The 27,494-nt window shown below is 45.8% G+C and overlaps 1 protein-coding gene across 1 annotated transcript in view; it reads left to right on the forward strand.

Moving 5' to 3' along the window:
• LOC146770883 (rho guanine nucleotide exchange factor 11-like) overlaps positions 1–27,494 on the forward strand; it is a 304,352-nt gene that overhangs the window by 214,933 nt on the left and 61,925 nt on the right. The window contains exon 16 of the mRNA XM_085640387.1: positions 20,420–20,848. Within this exon, the coding sequence (XP_085496513.1) occupies positions 20,420–20,848 (429 nt within the window). The remainder of the gene's footprint in view (positions 1–20,419; positions 20,849–27,494) is intronic.

Raw genomic sequence — 27,494 nt, forward strand, 5'->3', positions numbered from 1 at the left:
TGACATGGTTGTGTCCACTGCTCACTACTCTCCAGTCACCAGCAGTTGTGGTCTGCATGGACATATCAGTTGTTTGCATTCCCATGACTGTCCTGCACATCCACGCCTCACTTCTCGTGTACATTCCCACTCATGGGTCACTTGCATCCTCGCACATGGCATCATTCCGCATCTCCACACGTTCAGCTGTTGTGTGACTGTGGTGCCATGAAATGTCTGTATTGGGTGCAGGGGTAGCACAGGATCGACATGGAGTGGTGTAGTGATGTCTGGTAGGTGGTCGTGTAGTTTGACATGTTGCATGTGGTTTGGTCATGTGTACATTCCCACAGTTGTGCGTTGTGTGTTGGTGGCTTTGGGGTGTGTGATGTGTTGGTTTGGTACTTACCAATGAGTAGTCCCGTTCCATATGTGCCATCTTGGAAGCGCTGGTTGATGATGGACTGTCGGAAGATGAAGGAATCATGCACACTGCCTGGGTAGTTGGCGACGACATTGGTGAAGAGTCCCCGGTGGTCCACTATTGCCTGCACATTGATGGAATGCTGATGCTTTCTGTAGAGATAGTGGTGTGCAGTATCCGCAGGGGCCACAAGTGGGACATGTGTGCAGTTGATTGACCCCAACACGGCCGGGAATCCGGCTATGGTGTAGAAGCCTTGCTTTGTCTCCAGCTGTTCCTGCGCAGTGTTGGGGAAGTGAAGGTACTGGGGATGAAGCTGAGGATGGCATCCAGAACAGGTGTGATGAACTTTGATAGGGTTGGCTGTGAGACCCCTCAGACTCTGGCAGTTGTTGGTTGGAAGGTACCAGAGGCCAAAAGATGCAGCACGGCCCGAAGCTTTGTCTGCGGAGGGATGTGGGTTCTCTGCTGTGTTGGAACCGTCAGCCTGTGGGCGATGTGGGTCATGATGCGGGGGATGGTTACATCTGCTTGAGGAAGGTGTTAAATACCTGCGGCTACCGCGGCTTAACGTCTGGTTTTGGTTCTCTTCGCAGATTTGGCAGTTTGTTGTGAAAGGGGTGGTGTGTTTTTTTCATGTGTTTTTGCACGGGAACACCTACTCTGCATCTCATTAGGGTTAGTTGGTGGTGTACGCCGTGGTGATACATTTTGGGGCAGTTATCGCAGGAATACTGGCCATGTCTGCAGTTTGCACCAGCTTGTGAATGGGGTGTTGGGTCTATCTCCACTTTTGATGCGTTAAGGTGGAGATAAGTCCTTGTGAATATGCCCCTGATTCTCTAGGTTGAAGAAATCTAGTCTGACACCCTATCTATAATCTAGAAAACAGATTCCAAATACTTTTTACCAAGGATAGTTTGTCTTTGGACTCAGACGTTTTGTGCAGGCTGGTGCTGAATAATTGAAGTTTGTTCCTTGGTACGGTATCTGTTATGGGCTTGGAACACATTTGCAACACCTCATGAAAATTGGAGTTATATTGCGCTCTACCAATTTCATGTGCTGTTTTTACTGATGTGATAACTGTAGCAGGCATAACTTTGTTGCTGCCGAGATTGAACAGATCACCACTCTCCTCCAATTTGTTGCAACAAGATCATCATGCTGGACAGCTTGACCTCTGGTTGTGGGTGTTGCAATTAGGTATTGTCTTAGCTTGGAACTCATTTTCAGGCACTACAGAAGACACATTGAAGATGAAAAAAGAAAGGAACATATTAACACATATGAATAAATGTTGATACATGTCAATAAGTATGAATATTTACATCAAATTTATAACCGATTTGAATTTTAAAGTTTTCTACGTGATTTTATTGGGCATTTTATGACGTCATAGGCAAGATCCACTTAGAGTCTCGCTATTATATGATTACTTGTCAAGTCTCCACTCACCTGAAATCCAGGATGTTCAATTTGAGAGATGAGACGATTGTTCTCTATGCCCTCGAAACTCTATACCTGTTCGGCTGTACTCAAAACACAGCTTGACAAGAATAGACTTCCAGGGAAAGGGGGAAAATGGGACAAAATAATAAAAAAGAAAACAAACACACGTCTTCCTTTGGACCAGGGAACGTCTTTGGCGCTGACTGCAATCTATTCAGTTACTCTGTGGACCGTATTGACTTTCTGATTTCTGGCATCTAAATGCAATAAACAACATTAGCTAACACCTACTTACACATTGAATTCAGTTGTTTAAACATTAAATACAGTGCATAAAACTATACTTTTCTTTTTGTATATTGCGTAATTCACAAAAAGAGTTATGGTCACTCTCTATCATCTGGAGAAAAATGTCTGCAACAATATATATAGCTTTCTGTAGTAAAACAAATAACATGAATTACCTGAAATGCAAATAGTCACACGTTCACTAATACAAATCTTTTAATGCCGTATGTCACACTTACTCCAAAAAATATGTGTCTGAATTAACCCTGGGCGTAGTTCGCGTAGTAGCGCTATGCATAGCTACGCGAAATGCACTTCGCACTACGCGAGAACTGCGTAGTGCGCTGTTTGCGATGATTGCACAGTGCCGGATGCTTGTCTGCACTGTGCAATCATTGAAAACGGCATCTTGCACAGTGCGAGTTGTCGTTTTCTGCCACTCGAGTAGATTTTTACTCGAGCGGCAGCTTTCTCAACGCGGACTGGTAGTTTCTCATCACGAGTGGTCGCGAGCATACGTGACCACTCGCAATGAGAAACCTGACCTCCCCGCATTGAGAATCTCGCCGGGAGGTTTATTTTTCGCGATCGCCAAACTTGATGTTGCTGATCGCGAACGAGGAAAAGGTCTCACCGGGATATCATTTTGCTCGCTCGCGGTCGCCAACTTGATGTTGAGGACCACGAGCGAGCAAAAAATACCAACTACTCTATGCTACGCAATTTTGCACTATTCTACGTGCAAATCGCGTAGCGCGAAGTAGCACAAACTATGCAAACTTCCCGAGCATAGCGTAGTTGTCCGCCCAGGGTTAGTCTAAATTCTAAATATAAACTCTTAATAAGATTGCAGGAATTGAAGTCCAAAGTCTCAAGATTAAACAAATATTGAGAACAGCTTGGAGATGAGTCTCTCCCTCTTGAAGTCTTTCAATGCCCAAGAAATGTGGAATGAGAACAAAAGTACCTTCATGAGTTGTGCGCTCTGTTCACTGTCTTTTAAAATGTTAAATAAATAGAAATACCTGTATCTGAATTCCACGCTCTGTCTCTGCAAACTACTTTTCCTTTCGTTGCTTCTGGGACGGTAGATTCCCCAGACGAATCGGATTCAGAGGAGGAAGATGTCCTGCTGGCTTGGCAACCAAAGCTCACTCGGACAGTAGGATCGAGTCTGGAAACCAATTGGATGAAATCTGCAACGCGGCAGCGCCAAGACGAGAAATCAGGTAAGTGAAGATTAGGACGACGAGAGCCAGCGTGTCACGTGGCGCTGGAAATCTACTTATAGGCCTCAGCGGGGGGGGTGCATAGACGCCTGTCACCGGCTCACATGTAAATGAGCTCAGCTCTTTGCAGGACACGTGCACCTTCAACTGCAGACAGCAGATTTCAACAAAATCTTTTTATGGCTTATATCGATTTAAAAAGCCAAACAAAGTTTGTTGACAGCAGTATGTGATTTCAGAATAAATGAGAAAGATTAAACTGAGCAGTTAGAGACTATCACCAACAAAAAAACACACGAACGACAACAATTATACACAATTAGACTGGGAATGTTGGACTGAGAACCACTGGATAATTCTATTGGTGTCTTTTTAATAAATTATGCGGAACCACTTACTATGCAGAAACACTTAATGCACAATGTTGGTTCTAGCCATGTTCAAGACACGACCCCTAACATTACTATTAAAAAGACGAACGTCTGTACCAACTTTCAGCTTTCTATCCCAAAGTGAATGATTTTCGTTCGAAAACAGGCTGAACAGCCGTACTGTTACTTATGAACACTTGCCAGGAATCTGACCGCATCTGTAAACGTTCCTTAAGCAGAGGTCCCGCATGCCCCTATGACAGTCACTACAAAACTATGAATGCTGCATACCTTATTGTTCAGCAGTGAAGTTTATCAGATTGTTTCAACAAACTGCAGTTCTTATAACAGCCACTAGATGTGAGTATGAGCACACGTGTCAAGACTTGGAAGCAGCAGAAACTTCAGGATACAAGAGAAAACGACATTCTTCGGTGAGTTTTTGTCCAGCCTCTCTGAACAGCTGGATATCCTTGCAGCAGCAAATCACAGTTTTGTGAACCATGTTTGAGCGAACAGGAGCTAAAATAATGTTGAGGCAGACAAACTGCTGGAGGCTGCATTAAAGATACGTAAAGCTAAGTAACTAATCAAAGCTTGTTCATCTCCTGTCATTGCACAACGGATGCAGGTCACACAAGAACATGGTTGAAATCGCTGCTGTTGTGAACAAAGTAAGGCTCTGCAATTTCCTGTAATCTGTCAGTGTAGCGTTCCTGACGCTATGGATTGCATGATTGCGCAGCAGCGCTAAATAAGACACAGGAGCCGGTACTTTGTAGTTAACACACGCGGCTCCGACTGCCGCGCCGAGGCCACGCCTCTTTATTTATATTAGCTAGCGCCTGCCGTCACGCGTCAGCGCTAGCGCACCCCAGCAGCGCAGAAGGCTAGAACGCCTCGCGCGCGCCGGACATTACATTCCTTCCAACCTTCATAAAACATTAAGCAAAACATAAAATCAGAGACCAACGATGAGTCTGTTACCAGTCTGCCAGTCCTTACAGGTCACACCATATAGTCTGCCAGCTGGGATGACGGTGCCGGGTTCTTCCTCAGGTTGTAGCGGGATGGGCCGCCTCTGGAGAGGGCCACATCGGGGGTTCTGCGCCTTGGGGTGTTAGGCTCTTGCCGGGATGGGAAGCAGCCGGGCAGGTTACCCACAGGGGTGGCTGGGATGGACTGGGAACCACCATCCTCACTCCGACCGTCCTCCCCCTCCTGATCTCCGCTCAGCTGGTCGGGGCCCGGCCCCTCTGGTGCGGCCCCCGGGATGTGAAGGTGTTCCTGGGTGGACTTTTTTGAAGAAGGATACACCTCGGGTGACCGTTTCCGCTCCTCTTTGGGCGGTCACCATCGTGCCTGTCCGGCGGGTGACGACCCACGGTTGTGGTTCAAAAGGAAGTCTGAACTTGCTGCCTGGGTAGCGGTCCTTCACGTACACTCGATCCTGCCGTTGTATCGTGGACTCCTTAGCTCCCCTTCGTCGGCTGGCATGGTCATTCGAGCGCATCTGATTGGCTAGAGTCTTTTCATTTGTGGCTTGTGCCGGAGCCCAAGTAGGGTGGTGTGGGATCGTGTCACTTACGACTCTTCCCATGGTGGCTGTTCCTGGCGCTGCCTCTGTTGTTACATGGGGGGTCATCCGGTATTTCCTCAGGAAACTGTATATCGCCCCCTCCAGTGGAGATCCGTCAGCCATGGCTATGCGGATGGTTTTGTTGAGTGTCCTCATAAACCTCTCCACCTCTCCATTGGCTTGGGGCCACCGTGGTGTTACTTTGCGGTGATGGATCCCCCAGCTCTTGAGATATTCTGCAAACTCCTGCCCCTGGAAAGGTGGTCCATTGTCGGTCTTGACCACCCCGAATATGCCATGAGTGGCGATGGTTTTCTCGAATTTCGGTATTACTTCAGTGGCTGTCTGGCTCCCCACGATTTCGACTTCTGGATATTTGGTGAAGTCATCAATAATGACTAACGCATACCGTCCATCCGGGAGATGTCCGAAATCGGCGCTCACACACTCCCATGGTCTCAGGGGATTCGCCGCCGGGTGAGGGCGTTCCGGCTGTCCTGCTGCTTGGCACCACGTGCAGGTTCTCACCGCCTGCTCAACCATCGCATCCATGTCTGGGAACCATACTTTGGCTCGGAGCCGGCCCTTCGTCTTCACCATTCCTTGATGTCCCCTGTGGGCAAGGTCTACCGCCTGTTGAGCGAGGCTGGCCGGCATGACTAGCCTCGGGCCCCGCAGAAGACATCCTTGGGCGTCAACGGACAGCTCACTTTTCACTCTCAAGATGGATTCCAGTGCCAGCTTGGCTTGGGGAGTCCTCCTGTTTAGCGATTCTTGGATTGTCCTCCAATCTCCCGACCTGACGGCCTCCGCCGCTGCTCTCAAGCATTCATCGCCTTTTGATGCTTCTATGATTGCGGCCAGGCTCATCGGTAGGGGTCGTGACCGCTCTGTCACATACCGGACGTACTCCTCGGTATCCTCGGCCTCCTCTTTCTCTTCCGTTGTGGCTTTCCACGGTTGCCTGGACAGATAGTCCGCCAGGTTCGTGGCCCCTGGTTTGTACTCCACCCGGTAGTCGTACCCTTGTAGTTGGAGTATCCACTTTTCAATCCGGGGTGGCGGCTTCGAGGATGACCCTTGGAATAGAGGTATGAAGGGCATGTGATCGGTTGTTACCGTGAAGTGATGGCCATACACTTACACATGAAAATGCCAGCAGGCCCAGTGGATGGCGATGGCTTCTCGCTCGATTTGCGAGTAACGCTGCTCCGTTTCGGTCAGGGACCTGCTGGCGTAGGCGATGGGGGCCCACTCTTCGGTGTTCTGGAGTTGGGTCAATACCGCTCCCAACCCAAAAGGGTTTGCGTCGACCGCCACGTTGGTGGGCTTCGCCGGGTCGAAGTACGAGAGGGTAGTGTCCGCAGACAGGGCCGCCTTCGTTGCTTGCTCCTGTTCCAGGCCCCACTGCCACGTGGTCGACGACTTGGTCAGCTCCCTGAGGGGTTTGGTGAGGTTGGAGAGATCCGGAATGAAGCGGCCGCAGAAGTTGACCATGCCCAGGAAACTCTGGGCCTCCGAGATGTTCGTCGGGGCTGGGGCGTCTTGGACATCCTTCACCTTGTCCGGGTCTGGGGCCACCCCTTGGTCCGAGAAGGTGTATCCGAAAAAACTGATCTTGTTCTGCAGGAACTGACACTTCTCCCGGTGCGGGGTCAAGCCTGACTCCTGAATCCTTTTGAGGACCCCTCTCAACCACTGGTGGTGTTCCTCTATGGTTGACGCATATATTAGCAGGTCGTCGCTCACATTAAGCACGCCGGGGAGCCCACTGAGGACTTCTCTAATGGTACTTTGGAATACCTCGGCGGCACTCGAGATGCCGAAGTTGAGGCGCCGATACCGTCTGAGGCCCACATGTGTGGAGAACGTGGTAATGTACCTCGAGTCCGGATGAAGTGGTAGCTGGTGATAACCTGAGCGTAGGTCCATCTTCGAAAACCACCTGGCCCCGTTCAGCTCTCCCAGGATGTCATCAATGGTGGGCGTCAGGTGTCGCTCCCTCTTGACTGCGGCGTTAGGGAGGCGCATGTCCACACAGATGCGGACTTGTCCTGGCTGCTTCTGCTTCCTGGCGATGACGATCGGGGATACCCACGGGGTTGGCCCGCTGACCTTTTCGATGATGCCTTGTCTCTCCAGGGCCTCCAGCTCCTCCTCGACCTTTTGCCTCAGGTGGAAAGCGATTCGCCTGTGCCTCAGCGCCACTGGTTGGACCGACGGGTCGATGTGTAAGGATACTTCCTTTCCCTTCAGGCCCTCGATGCCTTTAAAAACTTCTCCGAACTCTTCCATGATGGTATCCAGTTCTTCCTCTAGGACTGCCATGGCAAACGAGATCAGTCTCAGCTCTTCGGCCGATTGCCCGCTCAGCAGCATCCCGCTGCCCTCTTCCGTGACAGACGGTGGTGTTGATGCTCCTCTCCCCATGTTGTAGCTCTGTCTTGAAGCACCCAATGAGGGGAATGGGTGTCTTCTGGCCGTACGCGAACACCCGGATCTTCGCCTCTCGCAACGGGGGCTTGGTGCGCAGTTGGTGGTAGACATTGGCGGCCATCAACTCAAAGGATGCCCCGGTGTCAATTGTCGCCTTTACCTCTTGTTGCTGGACTAAGATGCGACATTTCGGAAGTCTGCGCTTCTTCTTCTGCGGCTGGTGGATCGCAAACACATAATGGACTGGGTACTCTTCGGTGTCATCGTCCATGTCCTTGCTGTCTGCCTCTTCCTGTACCGCATGGGCCGCCTCCTTCTTGACTCTGCTGGACTGGCACACCGCCGCAAAGTGATTCATCCACCCGCAGGCGCTGCACTTTTTCCCTCTGGCCGGGCAGTCTTGCATGCGGTGGGGCTGGCCGCCACAGTACCCGCATTCTTTCTTCTTCGTCTCCGGTTGCCTTTTTCCTCCGGCTGGTCTCCCTTTGGGCCGCACTACGTTCACCGCTTCTGCCACCTGCACCTGCTCCGCCTTCACGGGACGATGTAGGGCTGCTTCCATGTGCGAGGCCCTCGCCTGCAAGAGCTCCTTCGACCGTCCGAGGGTGAGGATGTCCACGAGGGGCTTTCCTTCTTCCTGGAGGACCCTGACTCGGAGCTTGGACGAGTAACACCCCTCTATGATTTGTCCTCGGATCTCCTCTTGCTCGTCGCGGAACCCACACGTGCTGGCTAACTCCTTCAGCCTGCCATGGAACGTATCCAGAGACTCGTCCGCCTCCTGTTTGGCTTGATGAAAAATGAACCGTTCATAGTCTCTATTCGCCATGGGTTCGAAACGGGCGTTGAGCGCGTTTAGCAGCGTGTGGTACGTTTTCGGCGTGGCTTCCACGAGAGTTTTGTAGATGCGGTGGATGTCTTTGCCTCCTAGATGGAGCAGCAGTGCTCTGCGCCTTTCCCTCGCGATGCCAGCCCCTTCGAAGTAGATTTGTAGGCGGTCCGTCCAATCCCTCCAGCACGGGGCAAGGGACGACGGGGCACCGTCAACGGCAAACGGCTCAATGGCGGGAATCGACGCCATCTTGGCACGTGCGCAGCACGCGGTGGAAGCCGGCTCCCTCTCCTCTGCGTCAAAGCCGATAGGTGTGCACCCCCTATGGGCGTTGCGCGTGGACTTCCCTCGTGCTTCTACACCAACCAGTGGGCGCGCATACCTCCAGACATCATCCGCGGGACTCCTCAGGTGCTCAGGGGCTTAGGCGATCCCACCGGGCGTGGGCCTGCTCTGGTGGAGGGTGCGGCCGTCGTCAGGCACCTCTTGGCAGCAGGCGTGGTACCACCCGGGCGAGACATACCCCTCACAGGCTGCGGGATGGGGCTCCAGGGCTCTCACACAGTCACCACCAATGGCAGGATGGGCCTTCAGGGCACTTTCAGCATCCCCCACCTGACCTAACAGCAGGCACAGCCGGGTCACCATGAGGAGGGGACTTCAACCCAGGCTCAGAACACATGGGTGGCCGATGCACACACTGTGGGGCACAAAGGCAGCAAAGCAGGGTTCAGTACACCCCTCGTCGCCAGTGTAGCGTTCCTGACGCTATGGATTGCATGATTGCGCAGCAGCGCTAAATAAGACACAGGAGCCGATACTTTGTAGTTAACACACGCGGCTCCGACTGCCGCGCCGAGGCCACGCCTCTTTATTTATAATAGCTAGCGTCTGACGTCACACGTCAGCGCTAGCGCACCCCGGCAGCGCGGAAGGCTAGAACGTCTCGCGCGCGCCGGCCATTACAGTCAGTTTCCCCTTCTGAAACAGACATTTAAGGGTGTGGCGCTCAGCATCTCAACATGAGCAGTCATCAGCCAATACTGCACGAAGGTGTACAATCACAAAGCCTCTAAATGGGATGGAGGCAAGTGTGAGACTTGTTTGAAGTGAGTGTGTGCAGCTGTTGAGATTCTGCTGCTCCAATGTAAGGAGGAGGGCGTTTGTGCGAGCAAGTGGGAACTGTTTGAGCTCTTGACATCTGCCTGCACCAGAATTGAGTGCCAGCTCTTAGGTAAGAAGAGACATGAAAGAAACAACTACATTTGGAAAAAAGGAACTGCATCGTAGTGGAAATTCCCAAGAAAACATCAAATAGTTTTTTACGTAAAAGGACACCATAGTCGACACTAAAGGGGGCTACTTATTATCCGGTAGTGCACACAGTGCAAGAGCAAAATGCTGTTACTCACAGTCAAAGTCAATGGTTGAAGTGGGCCTACTCTGTGCCCCATGCCATATGTTGTGGTGGGCAGAAGCCAAATGTGAATGAGACCACAGTAGGCTAATAATGGATAAACAGGGATGACAGAAAGCCCCTGAAAGTATGCATATTACATATATTTGTTTACTATGAAAAACAGAGGTTTTCGTTAATGCCTCACCTAAAACGTTCCTGTAGTGACAATTTAAACAATGCAGTTTCTCGTTATCCAGGACAGGTATCCAGTGCACTGTCAGATCCAGATTTAAAGATCCTTGATTGAGAATATGCTCTCTAAGCAGAGACCCATCTAGCCATGTAACATTCCCCTACTCTACGCCAACCAAACTTAATGTAATGGGGAGCTGCTGCCAACAGCCAACTGGTCAAGGGAGCCACGGGTCAGAATATTTTGGGAACTGCAGATCTATGTGGTGTTGTGCAGCTCCAAACTTCACGGAAGTGTAGGAGCGGAGCCACATACAAGTATCAGCCCGCCGCACTGACGTCAATTTCTTTCTATCTTTCTGTACCTTTCAAAGCAGTTCCAGGGCTAGGCTCCTAATTTTTTCGGTTCTGCTACGACAACTAAAACAAATTCCTGTTTGCTAGGGAACCATGTTCCCATCCAAAAGAACAGGTTTCAAACAATGCTGCATCTGCAAATAACAATGTTGGTCGCATACCTCAGCGAGGTTTGTCTTTGGTGATTGGGTTCAGGACCCAAGGTGATTTGAAACTGGGAGATGGAGCTGTATCTTTGCAAGCACAAGATGCAATAATAATATGAGCTACGAGAGCACTCCCACTCGACCTATGTCTAATTTACTGGTGGCTATAAAAGCTCGCCGGGCTCCCCATTGACACAATAAATTCAACATTTTTTTAATTTAAAAAACATTCAACTTTTTATTTTTATGTTCATTTTATCAGAAGTTAAAACAATTTATACAAATACTTTTCCTTTTTTTCCACTTGTTTCTTGTATTGCTATATTATGGTATACAATTTATAATTTCATCAATTTGGCATAGTACACAATGTTATTCTATGCAATTCATCATTTTATCACTTCAACATGATGTGAGTTGTATATTATATTCACATAGACACCCCGTGCTGTGATCCACTTGACACCACAAATACCTCATATCTCTTCACCAACTACCCAAACATACTACTACATGCATACTTCACACCCATTCTGTATCCAGCTTTAATGGCATACACTTTTCTGCGTGTGAATCACTTGTTGAAGAATCCCTCTTTAGTTATCCATGATTATGTTACCAGCTGGATTTCCTTAATGTCCACGCACGTTTCGGTGGGTTACTAACTTTTTAACCACCTTCTTCAGGACCACTCCTATATAAATTAGTATTAAACGAAGGGTACCGGCGAATCCATAATCTGATTGTTATCACTTCCAGGGTGGAACGGAGCCAACAATGAACCACATGGCCACATTTCTGCATGTGTGTATCAGGTTTTGGCTTCATTCTTTTGCTGCCTTTCTATTGCCAGACCAGACCTGAAAAGTGGAAGTTTCCAGCATTTCGATACATTCTATTCAATAAATATTATTTGAGGTTTGATCATTCTACAGTTCGATCCTTCATTTTGAAATAGGCGAAAATCAAATTTTTTATTTAAAGTGGAAAGCCGTTTTTATTTCTAAAAGTTGAAGCAATACGCTAATCTTCAACTTAAGACTTTTTTTTGCTCCTAATGCATGCTCTCTTTTTGTCAGTGTACACCAGTGTTTCAGTTGAGCCACCAATCGTCCATAGTAGATGCAGTTTGCTGCAGTTGACCTGCTCCCACAATTCAATCTATGGATTCCAACTTAATTTGTTAACCATCGATTTTTAAATTCCTTGACATTTACAGAACATTTTAACATTTTCAGTTTTACATTTCCCTTTTTATGTATATAGATGTTATCCATATGCTAATATTATTTCATTTTCGAAACATTCAGTGACCCCCTGGGTGGACTCCAGGTTAATAACCGATGCCCTTTTGTACTCTGTATTCTTTCTGCCTCTTTCAGAGCAACTAAAGCCTATACCCCTGTCAGAAATTCAACTCTTTGTACTGCTAAGAAAGAAAAATGCTTTAGTTGGAAATAGTGGTATGAATTACCAGCGATCTTCATACTAGAAGGCCAAATCATAAGAGTGCTTCTCAACACAAAAATCATTTTCTGGTTGCTTATCTGGTAATATCCCACCTAAATGGTTTTTCTGATTGTTCATCTAATCGTCTTTTAGTAAATAGTAGAGTCTTTCATTTAAAGATGGCAGTCCTTACAGCATCATAATGTAGCTGCTTGGTTGAAACTAACTAGTTCTTATCATTACTGCAGTTTGTCTTGATTGCAATTTCCCAGGTTATTGCTAGTTTGCACCCTTAGACATCATTCAAGTTATAAGAACATATTGTGTTCGAATGTTATTTATCCAAGAAAAGACTCTATAGAAATATTGCTGCAGCTGTTGAATTGTAAAGCATATTTTCTACCAATTATGCTGTTCACATGTCTAGATGATCCCAATTCAGGAGAACTGCTGAGGCAAGTAAAGCATCCAGTTTTAATGAAAGACCTGGAAATAGAGTCCATCGAAGACAAACAGGCTCCTCTGACGCCAACTCAACTGACTGCGCCATTGGAAGAGCATCAAACAGAGCAGTATCTTCTAGAGCTCCCTCAGTGCGATTCATTGAGTTCTACCCACGCCCCCGAAATCACAGGAGTGTTAGCAGAGGATGTTGAGTCCAGATCACTCACATGTTGTTACCTGCTCTTTGTCCATGAATGTGCTGTTCTGATAGAGACTTCTAACCACAGATTCCTCACCTTTTGAATACTCCCCAGGCATTCGACTGGATCCAGAAAATCTTTATCAGTACACGTGCGCTGGCAGGTGGCGCTAGGGGCTCTGCGTCAATGCCGTTTTGGATATGATGTGTGTGGTTCTATATTTAGGCACTACTCAAGCGCACTGATATCAGTTCCTTTTTTCCCCGTTAACTGACGGAGATCCGGAGCAACAATCATTGTTGCAGGGATTCTGCACATACCCAGAGCTATACGCAGGAAAACAGGACCTCAGTGTGTAGGGGCTGAGCCTTCCTACCGCCAAAATCCCAGAACCGACTAGCTATAGTGTCTCATTTGTTCTCCTACACAATCACAAAGCTACAAATGATTAGACAACCCAGAACACAACACTCCCGAATCTCTCAGGAATCGCGGTAGCAAGACCTACCCTTTCGCTCACTCACTCGTACTTGTCCACAATAAGAATTGGCAGAGTTACTGTTATAGTTCAAAATGTTTATTTTAACTATAGTGCTCTATATTGCAGTATACGAGCCACTACGAGCAGCAAAACGCATAAACCTAAAACAGTTAGCATTGTTGCAATTCCATAGATTATAAAGGGGGATGTCATCGTATACAGACAGCGGATAAAGGACTATGAGGCCTAACCACCCTCCCCTTGGCTAGAAGTTTTATTATATAAAAGAAGATCCCTGGGCTTTGTCAGCAGACCCGATACCTTAGTGCCTAGATGGTATTTCTACATCATATGAACAGCATAGCTCTTCTCCCTGGAAAGGTCCCTCTCCAAGTGTCTGTTAGAACAACATGCATCCCCATAATATCAAAGCACGAGTTCCCAGCAATAGCAGCTGTGTAAGCATGTTTTGTCTAGGTGCTAGGGACAGACCAGAACAGAATAACAAGGGGCATTGTTTATCGGCCTTGCACACTGTGTGCAGACTAAACTCCAGGAACAAGCAGAGAACGCAGAAAGCAGACGGTTCTCATGTGAAAGGCACACACAGAGTCTTGCAAAATAAAGTTATGTAGTAACGTGCGCAAAAGCAGCATCATGGCAGCAGAGCTCATGCTAACTTAGCAATGTCGACAATGAGCCTAATGGCCATATGACATCATCTCATTGAGACACTTCCTCAAAGATTTTTCCTTTAAAACCAGTATGGTAGCGTATGAGTTACCTGCCAAATCTACAGGCTTCAAACCCTGTGGGAATGTTCCAAACAAGTGTCTGTGACTGACCCATATGTGGTTTGTCTGTGGTGCCTGGGGTCAGACCACAATTCCAAGACCTTCAGTGACTGCCTTGATGCATTCCAAGATCATTCAAGACTGAGAAGTGAAACATTTCGTGACAAAGCACCTCAAGACCATGTGCTGGGATAAGTTGATGTCACAGGCAGCGACTGGTCCCGCTCCCAAGGTCACTCCTGTGACAGGTCAACTTCATGATTGAGATCCTTGGGCAAAACCAAGAAGAAGCGCAAGAAATCCAAGCAGAACTTGGTCGGCTCCAGCTCTACTTCATTTCTAGAGAAGGTATGAGGGCGTCATTGTGCCTCCTTGTTGCTGTCCCGAATTCACTCTATTTCAGAGTAGTTTCTGATCCTTGCTCTTAGGTAACTGGAATTTCTTGTGACATTGACAACGCTCCAGCAAACCAAAGACTTCAGAAAGCCATGGTGCTTTTTTTGGCACAATAATGGGTCACTGTGATTAACCTGTGGGCCCTAAGGAGCCAAGAGGGTTCCCAACCAGGATTCCGCGGACGGATCATCCCACTCTCTCAGTTAGGCCCTTTGTATCTGCTCAGGGCTCTGGCTTGCCTTTAGTACCAGTTCCCTCCATGACACCACAGCCTATGCAGGAAGACAACCCCAGACTACGACGGCCAACCCATAGTGCTGACTAACCCCGAGACGGCACTGTTCCTACCTCGGCCGAGGCCTCAACCGCTTAACCTATCTTCTTATTCCAACACAGTGCCTCTACCTGCTGGAAGGCCTCCTGTCCTTCATGAGTCATTTGGCATTGACTCCGATAAATTGGGGCTATGATGCTGGGGATGAGAGTACAATGCTTTACCCAGAGTATAACTTGTATGAGGATATCCCAGATGGCAGTGGTCTGGATACTTCCTCCGGCACTGGACTAGTTCTCCCCCGTCCCCGGGTCTGCCAAGTAAGAAAGTGCCTCCTTTGCTTTGGTTCTGTGTAGGGAAGCAGAAGGTTCTTGATCTTCAACTTCACTTTCAGGAAGTTAAAAGCCAATGTTTTGTGGGATGTGCTGCTACCTGGACAGTCAAGTTCGGAGCCCATTAAATGAGGCTATCACTGATCCCTTACTAGGTACTTGAGCCAAACTCTGCTCAGGTCCACCTGTGCATCTCCATATTGACATACACCATCACCCAGCTGAAGGCCATCCACCTTTCCTCACACAATACCTTACTCGTGAGAGCACTATGGTGCAGTCTTCAGCCAGTAGAGTTAACCCAGACTAATTTACCACTACTCCCCATGACACGGAATTGAAAAGGATAGCAGCCTATGGGAAGCATATTTTTCCTCTATAAGTTTGGCCCTTTGCTCAGTGAAAGCCAGCTGCATGTTAGGCTGCTGCTCTTACACTCTCTGGGATTCCATGGCTCATATGACGTCCATGGTCCAGCAAGCAGCCTGGGACTTTGATTCACAGACAATGCAAGATGGTTGTGATGCAGCCATGTGCACTATCCGCTGGAAACTGGATACTACTGATTCCTTTGGTAGGGCTATTAGCACCGGTGTGGCCAATCGCAGGCAAGCCTGGATGCGGTTGACCGCCTTTTCAGGGGACATTCAGGCCAGTCTCATGGGCATGACGGCGATATTGCAGCAGGAAGTGCAGGGGCTTTTGGTCAAAGGAGCCTTAAAGAGGGTACTGGTGACACCAGTCAGTTGTGGTTGTTATTTCCACTACTTCCTTCAAGGTCTTCCTCTACCTCGACGACTGGTTCTTGAAGGGGGGTTTGCCCCAGGCAGACATCAACCTCCTCCAGACTACGGCGTATCTCCTGACAACTTAGGTGTGCCTGAGTCACACCTTACTCCTTCGATGAAGCTCTTATGCCCAGCTTCGTTGAGGAGACTCCAGGACATTTGGGCTATAATCTCAATGTTTAACCTCGGTCCTGTATCACAGCGAGGATGACTCTGAGCCTGCTGGGACTGATAACCTCCTTCATCTTGCTGGTCAAGCACACCAAATGGGATATGAGAGATCCGAAGTCCCTGTAGGCCCAGAACCAGGGGGACCTATCTGACTTTGTCTAGATTTTGGAGGAGAAAGCAAAAGATTGTGAGTGATGGCAGTGGGACCTTAATTGTGTTGGCAAGAGACCTCTCTACTTTCCCTACCCAGATCTCACAGTGTTGACTGGTGCATCGCTTCTGTGTTGGGGAGGCCAACTCGAAGAGGTGGAGATTAGAGGCATCTGCTCTCCAGCGGAGGACCAGTTCCATATCAACTTTCTGGAGCTGAAAGCCACGCTCTTGCTGTTGAAAGCCTTCCTGCCCTCCATCAAAAGGAAGCCATTGCCTATGCTTACAGACCAAACCACTGCCATGTGGTATTACAACAAGCAGGGCTATGTGGGGTCAAGGGACCTGTGAAAGAAGGCTTTGCATTGCTAGACATGGCTAGTTCACCAAGGGATTTTTCTGGTGACACACCACTTGGCAGTTTCCTTGAAAATCAGAGCAAATTAAGTAAGACATCAAGCCTTGCGGATCATGATTGGCCGTTACATCCGGAGCTGCCCCTTTATTCTTTTCTGCTAGTGGGGAGAGATCAGGCTGGATGTTTTCATCACTGTAGATAATGCATGTCAGCACTTTTGCATGTTGGAGTTTCTTGCCAAGAGACAAACTCCATGTAGGGTGGAGCTCGGGACACTGCCGATACCTCTCCTGGCCTGAGTTCTGAAGAAGGTCAGGATAGACTGGACCTGAGTCATCCTAGGGTCTCCTGATTAGGAATAAAAAGAATGGTACCCCAAGTTCCTGGGCTTGATCATTTGCCCCTCTATCAGGCGGCCTCTTCAAGAGGATCTCCTGTTGTAGGCGCAGAGCAGGGTTCTCTCCCCGAAATTTTGCAATCTACACCTCCATGTTTTGAAATTGAGCAGTGGCAGTTGAGTTCTTTGAACCTTCATGCTGAAGTCGTGAAAGTCATCTTGGTACCCAGGCATCCCTCATCTAAAGCTGTATGCCCCTGGCGTTGGGATATGTTTGTGGTCTTGTGCGCTACTAAACAGATAGACCCAATCCATGACAAACCGTCCAAAGCTCTGTTGTTTGTGCTGTCCATTTCCAAAGTCAAGGCCTTGCTTTGCGCACTGATAAAGGGGACCTGTTGGCTCTTTCAGCCTCCTTACAGGTGCCGGACCAGCCATCATTATTTAAATATCTCATTGTAATGAATTTCCTTAAATGGTCACAACATGTTCCCCCCTTTTGTGTTTTTTGTGCCCAATGGAATTTAAGTTGGGTCCTCACATTCCTCATATGTGCTCCTTTTGAGCTCTAATGCAGTTGCCCAATTAGTCTCCATAACATCAAGACAGCCTTTCATGTCGCTATATCATCGGGGCTACGGATCCACGTGTTGCAGGCTCTTTCTGCTAACCTGTCCTTCAACACATTCATTGCAGAGAAGCTGGCTTTGCGGAGTTGAGCCTCCTTCCTTCTGAAGGGAGTTGACTCCCTTTCATGTTGCTAAGAATATTACTCTTCTGGGTTTCTTTGCTTCACCTCACCCCTATAATGAGGAGGAGAGCCATCACTGGTTAGATCCAAAAAGGGTACTACGCTTCTACGGTGATCACACCAAAAACTGTGTGTGAATTATCAGCAGTTTACCAGGTTCACTGGAGCGAAGAAAGGCAAGGCTCTGCAGAAACTGACCATCTCATGCTAGATTGAACTCGGCATGTTGTCACAAGGTGCCAGTATTCAATATTTGTCAGGTTGCTATTTGAGTGTCACAGAATATGTTCACAAAACATATTGCCTATGCAATCAGGCCTGCCAGTAAGGGCACTTTGACCGCTCGGTCCTTACTTTTCTTTTTTAGCTTGGTTAGTTGTCGAACTCAACACTTAAGAAGAATTGCTTAGGTATATATTCAAAAGTTGAGGTATCTCTAGTTAAAAGTCTCTATTCGCATAAGAAGTACCTTACCTCTGGTAATGCTTTTCTGGTAGAGACGCGATCTAATTTCAGATTCCTCAATGACCCTCCCACCTTACCTGTTCCATGAACTGGGCTCTTTATGTAAAAAGATCCCAATTTAGGAATCTGCCCACTGGTCAAAACCAATCTGATTGACTCCATGTCTGTGGGCACTGATGCATCAAAAAAGTAACTGATGCCAGCACGCTTTGGTGGCATGTATGTATGCATGCACATGTCACATCTGGTGTGAAATGACGACACCGTGGAGATGCTTGCGGCACCTGCCAGCACGCATGTTTATTGCTGATGATTTTCCAGATCCAATCTGGCACACGAGGGAGTATTCAAAAGTTGAGGAATTTGCGGTTATAGAGTGTCTACCAGAAAGAGCGTTACTAGAGGTAAGTAACTTGTTTATATGGCATCATTTCAGAAAACATGTTTACTATATCACTTATCTAAAGTATTGTTCAGATTTCACTATGATAAAAAATGGTAACTTCCATAGAGTGCAGAGTTAAGAAATATCATAGACTTCGTTGACTTGCAAGGGAGAATGGGTCTTTGGGAATTGAGAAAAAATGTGTCTTCACTTAAGAAGGTCATAGAAGACCCAAACCTCTGTTGAATATACAATTGGGAGGTCTTTTTTCCTAGTCCAAAGCGTATGTCTTCAGAGCATTATATCATGTTTAATGTGGTTACAATCTTGTAAAACATGTTTTTTTTAAATCAGGAGACTATTATACAATTTTGTGATGGGCTTAGTGTTATATCTATATAGTGCAGAATACACATCTAGGAGTGTCAGCATGTTGATAGGAAACGCATGAAACAGAATCTTATAAGAACACATTACATTTATGGGCAAACCAAAATAATGTGGTAATTTCACATCAGGTGTGAGTCTTAAAAGGGTCAGTGGGGCATACATATGAAAAAGAGAGAGATTATAATTGACTCATGTAAAAATGGAAATAATAAAAAACCTTGAATCGATTAGTTTGCAAAACTGATTGCCTATCATTATAGACAGTGTGGGGAGCATCAGCATTTTGATTTTTTTAAATACATTTTCCTTGCTTGTGATCTGGTGGAGCCCATGGAGAATGTTGCCTCAGGGCTTCTTCATTTTGTCATTTTCTGTCTTTCTCAAGGAGCTCCTTGATTATTTCCGACCATGCGATTGTCTTGGGCAGGTGACCTCTGCAATGTGCAAGTGCTTCTAAATCTTTACTTACAGAGCTCGATATGAAGCACAGTGCAATGAAAACAGAAAGACTATTCTGCGTTTGTTAAGAATATTGTGCAGTGCTCCATTCCACTTCACTCAATCAAACATCCCAATCCCTTTAATATAAAACAATATAAAATAGCTAAATTATGGAAATATGTAACACAGCATAGAGACAGCAGAGTGATTTAATGATAGCTCAGCTAGTATTTTGTTTTCAATGGTGTCCTCATGGAAGTACTTGCCAGACATAACTAAATTAGTAATTTCAACCTCCTTTTTTCTTCTGTTTTTTAACTACGGTGCATTAACGTAGATTCTATCAGCCTATTGGACAGTGTGGAGTCCTTTTCCCATCCTAAATAACCTACCTTTGTTTCTCAGTGCCTGTGAAAGCTAGAAGCTGTCACTTTGTGCTTCAGTTCTCACTCACCTTGACTGAATTTACACATGTTCCACGTATTCTATAATTGATATAAAACACTTTGGGGCAGCAGTACTCTATGAACTAATAGCTTAGAAGAAAGTCTTTCTTTATTAAAGTAGTTCCCAATGTCAAAACGTCAATCAGTTTGACAATTTATAAACTAAATGTTATAAAGCAAAATCATATTGGTGGGATGAGTGTATCAGTTACCCACACCACTTGTGTCTTAAAAGTATAGTGAAAAAACTATAAAACTGAATAAACATTCAGTTCTTCAAAGCACCTCAAGGGTAAGTCAGTCTTGAGTTGCTCGAGCCTTGTTCATGGTAAATACCACTAACCCTGAGACTCCCAGTCTTTTTTTCTCTAATTGTGCAAGCCTCGCTGATGCATTCCATGATATAGATATTTAAATACACTTCCCAAATGAGGTTCCAAAAAAATTCTTGTTTATTCTTTGCAATCTCCAGTGACAGTGTTATGCTATCAGAAACTGTGTATCTATCCTGTGTCATTGGTGTTTTTACTACTTCATGTTCACTTGATCATGTCTGACAATTATATGACCTAAACCTCATTTTTCTCAAGTATTTATAAGTAGCATTGGTGTAAAATGGACTAACATCTATAACCTGTGTTTGAAAGTGGAAGAAAAACTTACATGGTCCATTTTTCTTACAGTTATGCTCCCACAGCATTTGATGCTGCGGAACCTTCCACCACACAATGATAGTGACTTTGAGAGGGATTTGAAACTCGCACCTGAGGATGACCTGAACCCCACACCCTCTGTGGTTGGAGGGAAGGGGCACCCATGTGACACTGTGACAGTCCATCAGGATACACGGTTGGAGTCTGGAGATGGGTGTTATCCGGCTGGAGCTTTCACCCAAGGACATTCAGAGAGCAGCTCTGGGAGCTGCATGGCTCCAATAGATACTACAGATTTCCTTAGCTTCAGAGACATGAACATGACCAGTTTGGGAAGGCAGCAGTGCCAGCAACAAGGGAGTATCAACCAGCATCTGGAGTCTCAACCACTGGAAGCACAGGTGCTCTCGGAGGAGCAGTGTTCACATGGACGAGGCAGCATAAAAGTTGAGAGCGAAGGTAACATAAAATTACGCTTGGTGTTCTTGATACTGGATTTCTAATTTTTTAAGCAACAATGATTCACAGTCTGGGGCCCCTACATTAATGCCTTCTTCAATAAAATCCTGGAGGGCGTTAGCATCCCCCTTCATGGTTAGCTGCAGAAATAATCTCTATCTATAAGAAGGGAGACAGAACCTCCCCGAGTAACTACAGACCAATCAGTCTGACTGATAACCTGGAAAAGGTTTTCTGCTATCAAATCTGATCTAGGCTACAAGACTGGTTGGATGAGAGAATGATTCTTTCTCCCTTCCAAGCAGAGTTTCGCCCAAAGGTGAGCACCATTGACCAGGCCTTTCGCTTGAATCTAATAGGATGGAAATATCTGGACCTTTCTAAAGACCATCTTTACATCACTTTTGTCGATCTAAGGGCCATGTTTCACCTGGTCACGAGATGTAGTTTGTGTCTCGCCCTATCCAGATTGGGAATTGATCCTTGCTTGCTGAACATCCTTAAGAGACTACATGAGGGGACCTATGCACAGGTGAGATGGGGGACCAATGGGGAGCTCACTGAACGCCTACCCACCGCACATGGAGTGCATACGGAGTGTGTTCTCACCCCAACACTATTCTCCCTTTATATTAATGACCTGGTGGACCACTTGTCAATATTCATCTGTCCCTACCCCTGGATAGGGGGTTGGCCAACACCCACAGTTTTATTTGTGGATGATACTGTCCTGCTCTTTTGAATGCCCATGGGGCTGCAGAACTGAATAGTTTATCAGAGTACTGAGAATCTAGAGGCATGGAAGTTGATGCTTCCAAATCCAAGATCCTGTCTCTAAACCTGCACATATCCCATAGTAGGATTTGTTTTTATATGTGCAGAGCCAAGCTCCAGCAGGTTTATCACTTTGACTATCTAGGGGTGAGGTTTCACACATCTACTAATTGGAAACCCAATTACTTAAATCTGAGCTTTCATTGACTCATGGATCGCCCTGTATTACCAAATGTTACAAAACCACTGCACCAAAACCAGTGCCCTTAGTCGTAGACATTTACAGGGCCAAGGCACAGTCAGTAGTCCTAAATGGAGCTGAACTGTGGGGGATAAAGGACATTAAGGGGCTGACCACCAAAGAACACTGTCTTATAAAAACCTTATTTACTTTACCCAACAGTACAACCACACTTCCCCTGTGTTTTGAGATACGACTTAAACAAATCGGGGACATAGCAAAAATAAGACAACTACTTCTCTGAGTGCGATTGTGGTCCTCCTCTGAACTGACTAATAGGTCTGCGCTTGAGGAAATTGTTAGCATGGGGAATTACATTACTATCTCCTGGTTCAGCAATGTGAAGTTGCTTGGGCATGTACTGGTCGGACCCTTTACTATGTAAACCTAACTCCAAGTCAATTGTTAAGGAGAAATATTGGACCTATGTGACTGAGTCATATCACCGTAATGTGAAGTCAATTGGGCTGACTGATTGGTTCCTGGACTTTAAACATGTCCCCTCTTTAGAGCCTTATATGGACGCCTTTGTTTCACAGCTAGCCCATACCTTGTTAATGAAATCAAGACATGGCACCTTACAGGTGAATACATTTACTCATAAATAGGACTTAGGCGACTCTAAATTGCAGAGCTGCATGATCTGCACTGATAGCATTGAGGATGTTGAACATTAATTGTTTTTCTATTCACTTTATGTAAAATCTAGAAGGTCCTGGATTAGGTCAATGTGTACTACTTTGGGCACAATACATTTTAGTGTTGCCTATCGGATTCTAAGAACTGACATCAGTATCCCAAGGGCACTAAGCCTGGGAAGTTATCTTTTAGCAGTTAGATACACAAGAAAACCGCTGGGCCTCCAGCTTTAATTATTTAGCATGCTTCATGGAGATGATACACATTGGGCTACTAGGGCATTAAGCCTGAGTAGCTACCCATTATATAATGCAGCTCGGACTTGAACCCCTGTGCTATTGATGCATGTCTACATTCCAAACTGCTCTTCTCATGAACCATGCTTACTCGTATGACGGGACGCTCTTCCTCCTTTTAAATCATTGGCCAACTGGATGCTCTGCTATTATGAACTGAAAGACATCATTTGCCTCTGTGTATCGGTTTGATCATTGATTTTAAATATAACTTACATCTGCATGTTCTACTCTGATGTTTTTACATTATTAGTACTGTGCTAAATGAATTCCAATTAATCAATTGATGCTATACTTATTTGCATTTTAATTATGAATGCTGATTTTAATGTGTTTTATTGCAATATTTTTAATTGTCTGTTTTATGGGCTTATTCCCAATGATGATTTCTATGCTTTTGGATCAAAGATAGTAATGAGCGATACGTTTTCCTTCCAAACTGGTTTTTGTCCTTAAATGTTGCAGATTCATTTTTGCTTGGTAGTTGATTTTGGGAGATAGAACAATCTATTTAAGGCGTCCTTATACTGGTATCGTATAATTACACAATCAAAGCTGTTTCTTTGATCAACTTCAGGCTGAGATGACTGTGGCACACTGAAGATGGGGCTGGGAGGTTTTCACAAGCTAACTCATCTGATCAGATAGTGAGCTAGAATAATAACAGTCACATTTTGATTAATTTTGGGTCTAGAGTTTGCTGCTTGATGTTTATTCAAAAAGGCTTACTTTGGCTGGCAGCCATTGAGAAGGGCTTACTCTGCAGAGGGTGGAGTCATCATGTTAACTCCCAGGGTTATCGATTCCATCAATTATAGCCTTAGAGCCCACCGTAGTAGGCTCTACCAGCCATTAAAGGCCTGCCTCAGCGTCGGGGTTTTAACAAGGGAGCGGCCCTTTAATGGCCGGTTGAGCCCGCTACGGAGGGCCCTAAGGCTCTTAAAGCATTCTGCCCGTAGAGCGCATGTTGTAATTCGTGAAAGACCTCACGGAGCCCATGGGGGTTGAACTCCCCTCGGGCTCCGACCGGCCTTTGTTCACAGCTGTGGCTGTGAACAAACATTGAAATGTTGATGCTCCGAGCTTCTATCTGTCATTAGAAGCCCAGAGCATGCCATTGTTTTCTATGGAGCGCTCAACATTCCAATGTTCTAAAATGGATTAGAGTTGTAATTAATGATTGATCCCCTCTCATCCAGAGACCTGTCTGGAGCAGCTGCACACTGTACAGAGATATAAGCATGTTTGAAAATAGTTCTTGTTTTTGTGATTTAGACTCTACTTTACTGGAAAAAGGAAAGTTCTCCAAATGTTTTGCTGACCCTATAGTTTACCTTCTAAGTTTGAAAACTTGTTCTTGCTGTTACAGCACGGTATATTAAATATATTTCTTGAACACAGTAATTCCTCCAGGATTCATGGCTGTCACCAAATAAACACGCGGTGGGACAGTTGACTGGATGCTTATGCTGTAGACAACCAGGTCTTCTGATGGACGAGTGCAGATGATTCATCAGTTTGCCTGCGGACGCATTTGTCTTTGTAACGTTGATGAGGGACTTGGAGGATGATTTTCAGTAATGAGAGTGACAAGTACAACATTTATATCCTTGGACAGAAATGCAGGATCAACTTAGTGAAGAACTGCGGGTGTAATATAGACAGAGTGAAAATCTGTATGCTTCGATTCACTGGAATCGGTGATGACAGGGCAGAGAAGTAAAGCAGTTTCAGGTCAGGAAGCAGATCTGGACAGTGTGATTCTGGACACTTTGCTGATATAATTTGTCTTCTGTATTAAGGATAGATCCGTACTTAGCTATGGCCCTTTTGATGGTATTGGTGAAGCGACTGTAGGCACTGACACAAACAAGCCTGTCCATGGGGCATTTAGGATGTGTCTCCAGGAGGGCCCCTCTATTGTTGTTTCTGACCGTTTTGGCCACTTTGTGAATGAGTTCGTCAGGGGACGATCTCGGGGGCAAATTAGTGCTCAGCGTCTCCCCATGTTCCTTAAACTTTGCTACGTCAGTGCAGTTGCTCCTGATCATTAAGATTTGTCCCGCCTGAAAATTGTTCCCAAAGGCACTTGGATGGAAGCTGTCACAGCACAAGAGGGAATTGCCTGTCCTCTGTTTCCTGTACAGTTCTGAGCAAATTTCTCACTCCTTCGGGTACAGATGACGGTCGAGGAAGGGAAGTGATGTTTTACTGGGTTTAAACACGCTCGATACAGCACAGGCAGGAGCAGCTTAAGTTACACACACACATAGACACACATAACAGGTGCAGCACAGGCAGCAGTAGTGCACTCTCCCTCACACCGACAGGTAGCAGCAGGGCCCTTATCCTTTAATGCACCAGATGGTTGCAGCAAATTACATTAGCCAAACTTTCCTCACAAGTACAGATTGTAGAGCACAGATGCAGCGGTAAACACTTCCTTCTATACAGTGAATGGGATCCTTACTTGCACTGGCAGCCCATGTCTCCCTATACACATAGGATGGGTAAAAGTCAGGCGGCGGCAGTGCAGGGACACACAGCACAGCCATTGCTCCATTCATCCATCCACCCAAGCACAGCACAATAGGAGTGAAGTACATGACCACCGCTCATGAAAAATAAAACAGTCAAATGTAAATGCCTTACTGACTTTCTGAGACACACATGACCCACCAGCTGATGCCCACAGCAAGACCTGCACAGTCAGGAGTAAGGAATATGAAAGGCAAATTCCTTGGTGTGATGTTGAAGATGGCAGACAAGCATTGCAAGTGATTCAGACAAATGCCCTAGTGTCTCATTAGTTGTTGATGGAAGTGGCACCCCTTTCATTATTTGGCCGCATGAAATACCATCGGAAATATCTTCCTATTGGTGAAGCTTTTAAGTTATAATTTAACCATCTTCTGTATTGTGTGCACCTCTTTTTTTTATTATAGGAGAAAGTTCGAATTATATTGAATTCCATGGTGCTGTAATGTAATAGGGCTTTAGGCAATCCAACTTCACAAATATGGTGTTTTGGGCTTTGGGTGTTTTTTTTTTATTCTGTAAAAACTTTCAATCTTGGCAAATCATTGGAAATTGGCTACTAACCAACTTTTAGGTGACTACAATTTCATTAATGTTTTGGTCTGATCCCTTTCTTAATCTTTTTTTCTGTTTGTCTTTTTTCCTCTCACTTTTTTCATATTGTCCGTCCTTCTCTGCACACCCACAAACCCCCTTCCCTTTTCCTTTGTGGTGTTTTCTGCACAGCTGAGATGGTGGGCAATAATACCATCATACCATTGCCAGACAGCCACCAATCAGAAACCGAACTGAGGAATGTGGGAGGCGGAGCTAACTTAGCTGGTAATCACATTCTCATTTTCTGGTCATGAGAGTTGGAAATGATGCGAGGTAGTCTGTTCGAACAAAACGAAGGTTAGAGCTAGAACTCCTTTATCCTGCTTACTGTTTAGTTTAGTGAATGAAACTGAATGTTAACACAGTGGAAGAAGCCTATTATGATTACTGTATCCATATGAACATTAGCAGTGTTACTCACCTAATACACATAGACTCAATATCACTTCACATTATGCAACTAGCGGATTTCCATCAGTGGATCCCACAGCATTAAATATTGACTTGTTCTTGCTTGGAGGTATTGACACAAACATTGTGTGTATCCTTCAGGAAGAATTTCTTTTTCTCTGTTTAATATTTGTGTGTTACTTCTACAGTAAAAACATGCACCATAGGGCTTTAGGATGAAGGAGAGTGAGTTTTATACTGAATTGTATACTAAACAGGATGTTGGGGGAATCGATGAGAATGATAATGTTTTTTTAAAGCAAGGAGTATTACATTTAGATTCTCTTGACGCAGAATTATTGGAGAGCCCTATCACATTGTAGGAATTAGAAATTGCTGTTAATAGTCTATCTTTAGGAAAAGCGGCTGGCCCTGACAAATTGCCGGTTGAGATATACAAATTGTTTTTTCATCAGTTGAAGGACGAAATGCTGAAAACTTTTCAGACTGCTCAGAAGGGCTATGCTCCTAACTTATGGGCTGAAGCTACTATAGCGTTTTTTTGTAAAAAGGGCAAAGACCCGGAACTAGTAGGATCATACCGCCCGATCTCGTTGTTAAACTGCGATAGTAAAATATACTCTAAGATATTGGCAATGCTGTTATCTAAGGTTATAAACTCTTTAGTTTCTTTAAATCAACATGGTTTCATTCCAGCTCGTGGGACTGTCACTCATGTAAATAAAGTCATCACATTGTTTGATGTTGCCCATACCGAAAAACGAGACTTAGGGCTAATTCTATTGGATGTGGAGAAAGCCTTAGATCAAGTGGAGTGGGAGTATCTGTGGCAACTGATGCAACATATGGGTTTTGGGTCGGGATTCTCGTCGCCAATGTAGAAATGAAAGAACGTCTCGTAGACAGGGTCTTGTAGTTGTAGTTTATTCTTCAGCTATATCCTTATCGGTTCCTTTGTAAGTCTTTATGTAAGCCCCACCAGGAGCAGCCTCCTGGCTACTCAGCCCATCTTCTCCAACTCCACCCTTCAAGTACCTACATCCCTAACATTCTACATGACATCACATAGCTAGGCAGAGAACCAGGGCAAGGGAAATGCACAACATTAGAAGCAGATCACTACAGAAGGCTTTACAGGAACTATACACTT

This window comes from Triturus cristatus, unplaced genomic scaffold (assembly GCF_964204655.1).
Source record: "Triturus cristatus unplaced genomic scaffold, aTriCri1.1 SCAFFOLD_326, whole genome shotgun sequence".
Lineage (NCBI taxonomy): Eukaryota > Metazoa > Chordata > Amphibia > Caudata > Salamandridae > Triturus > Triturus cristatus.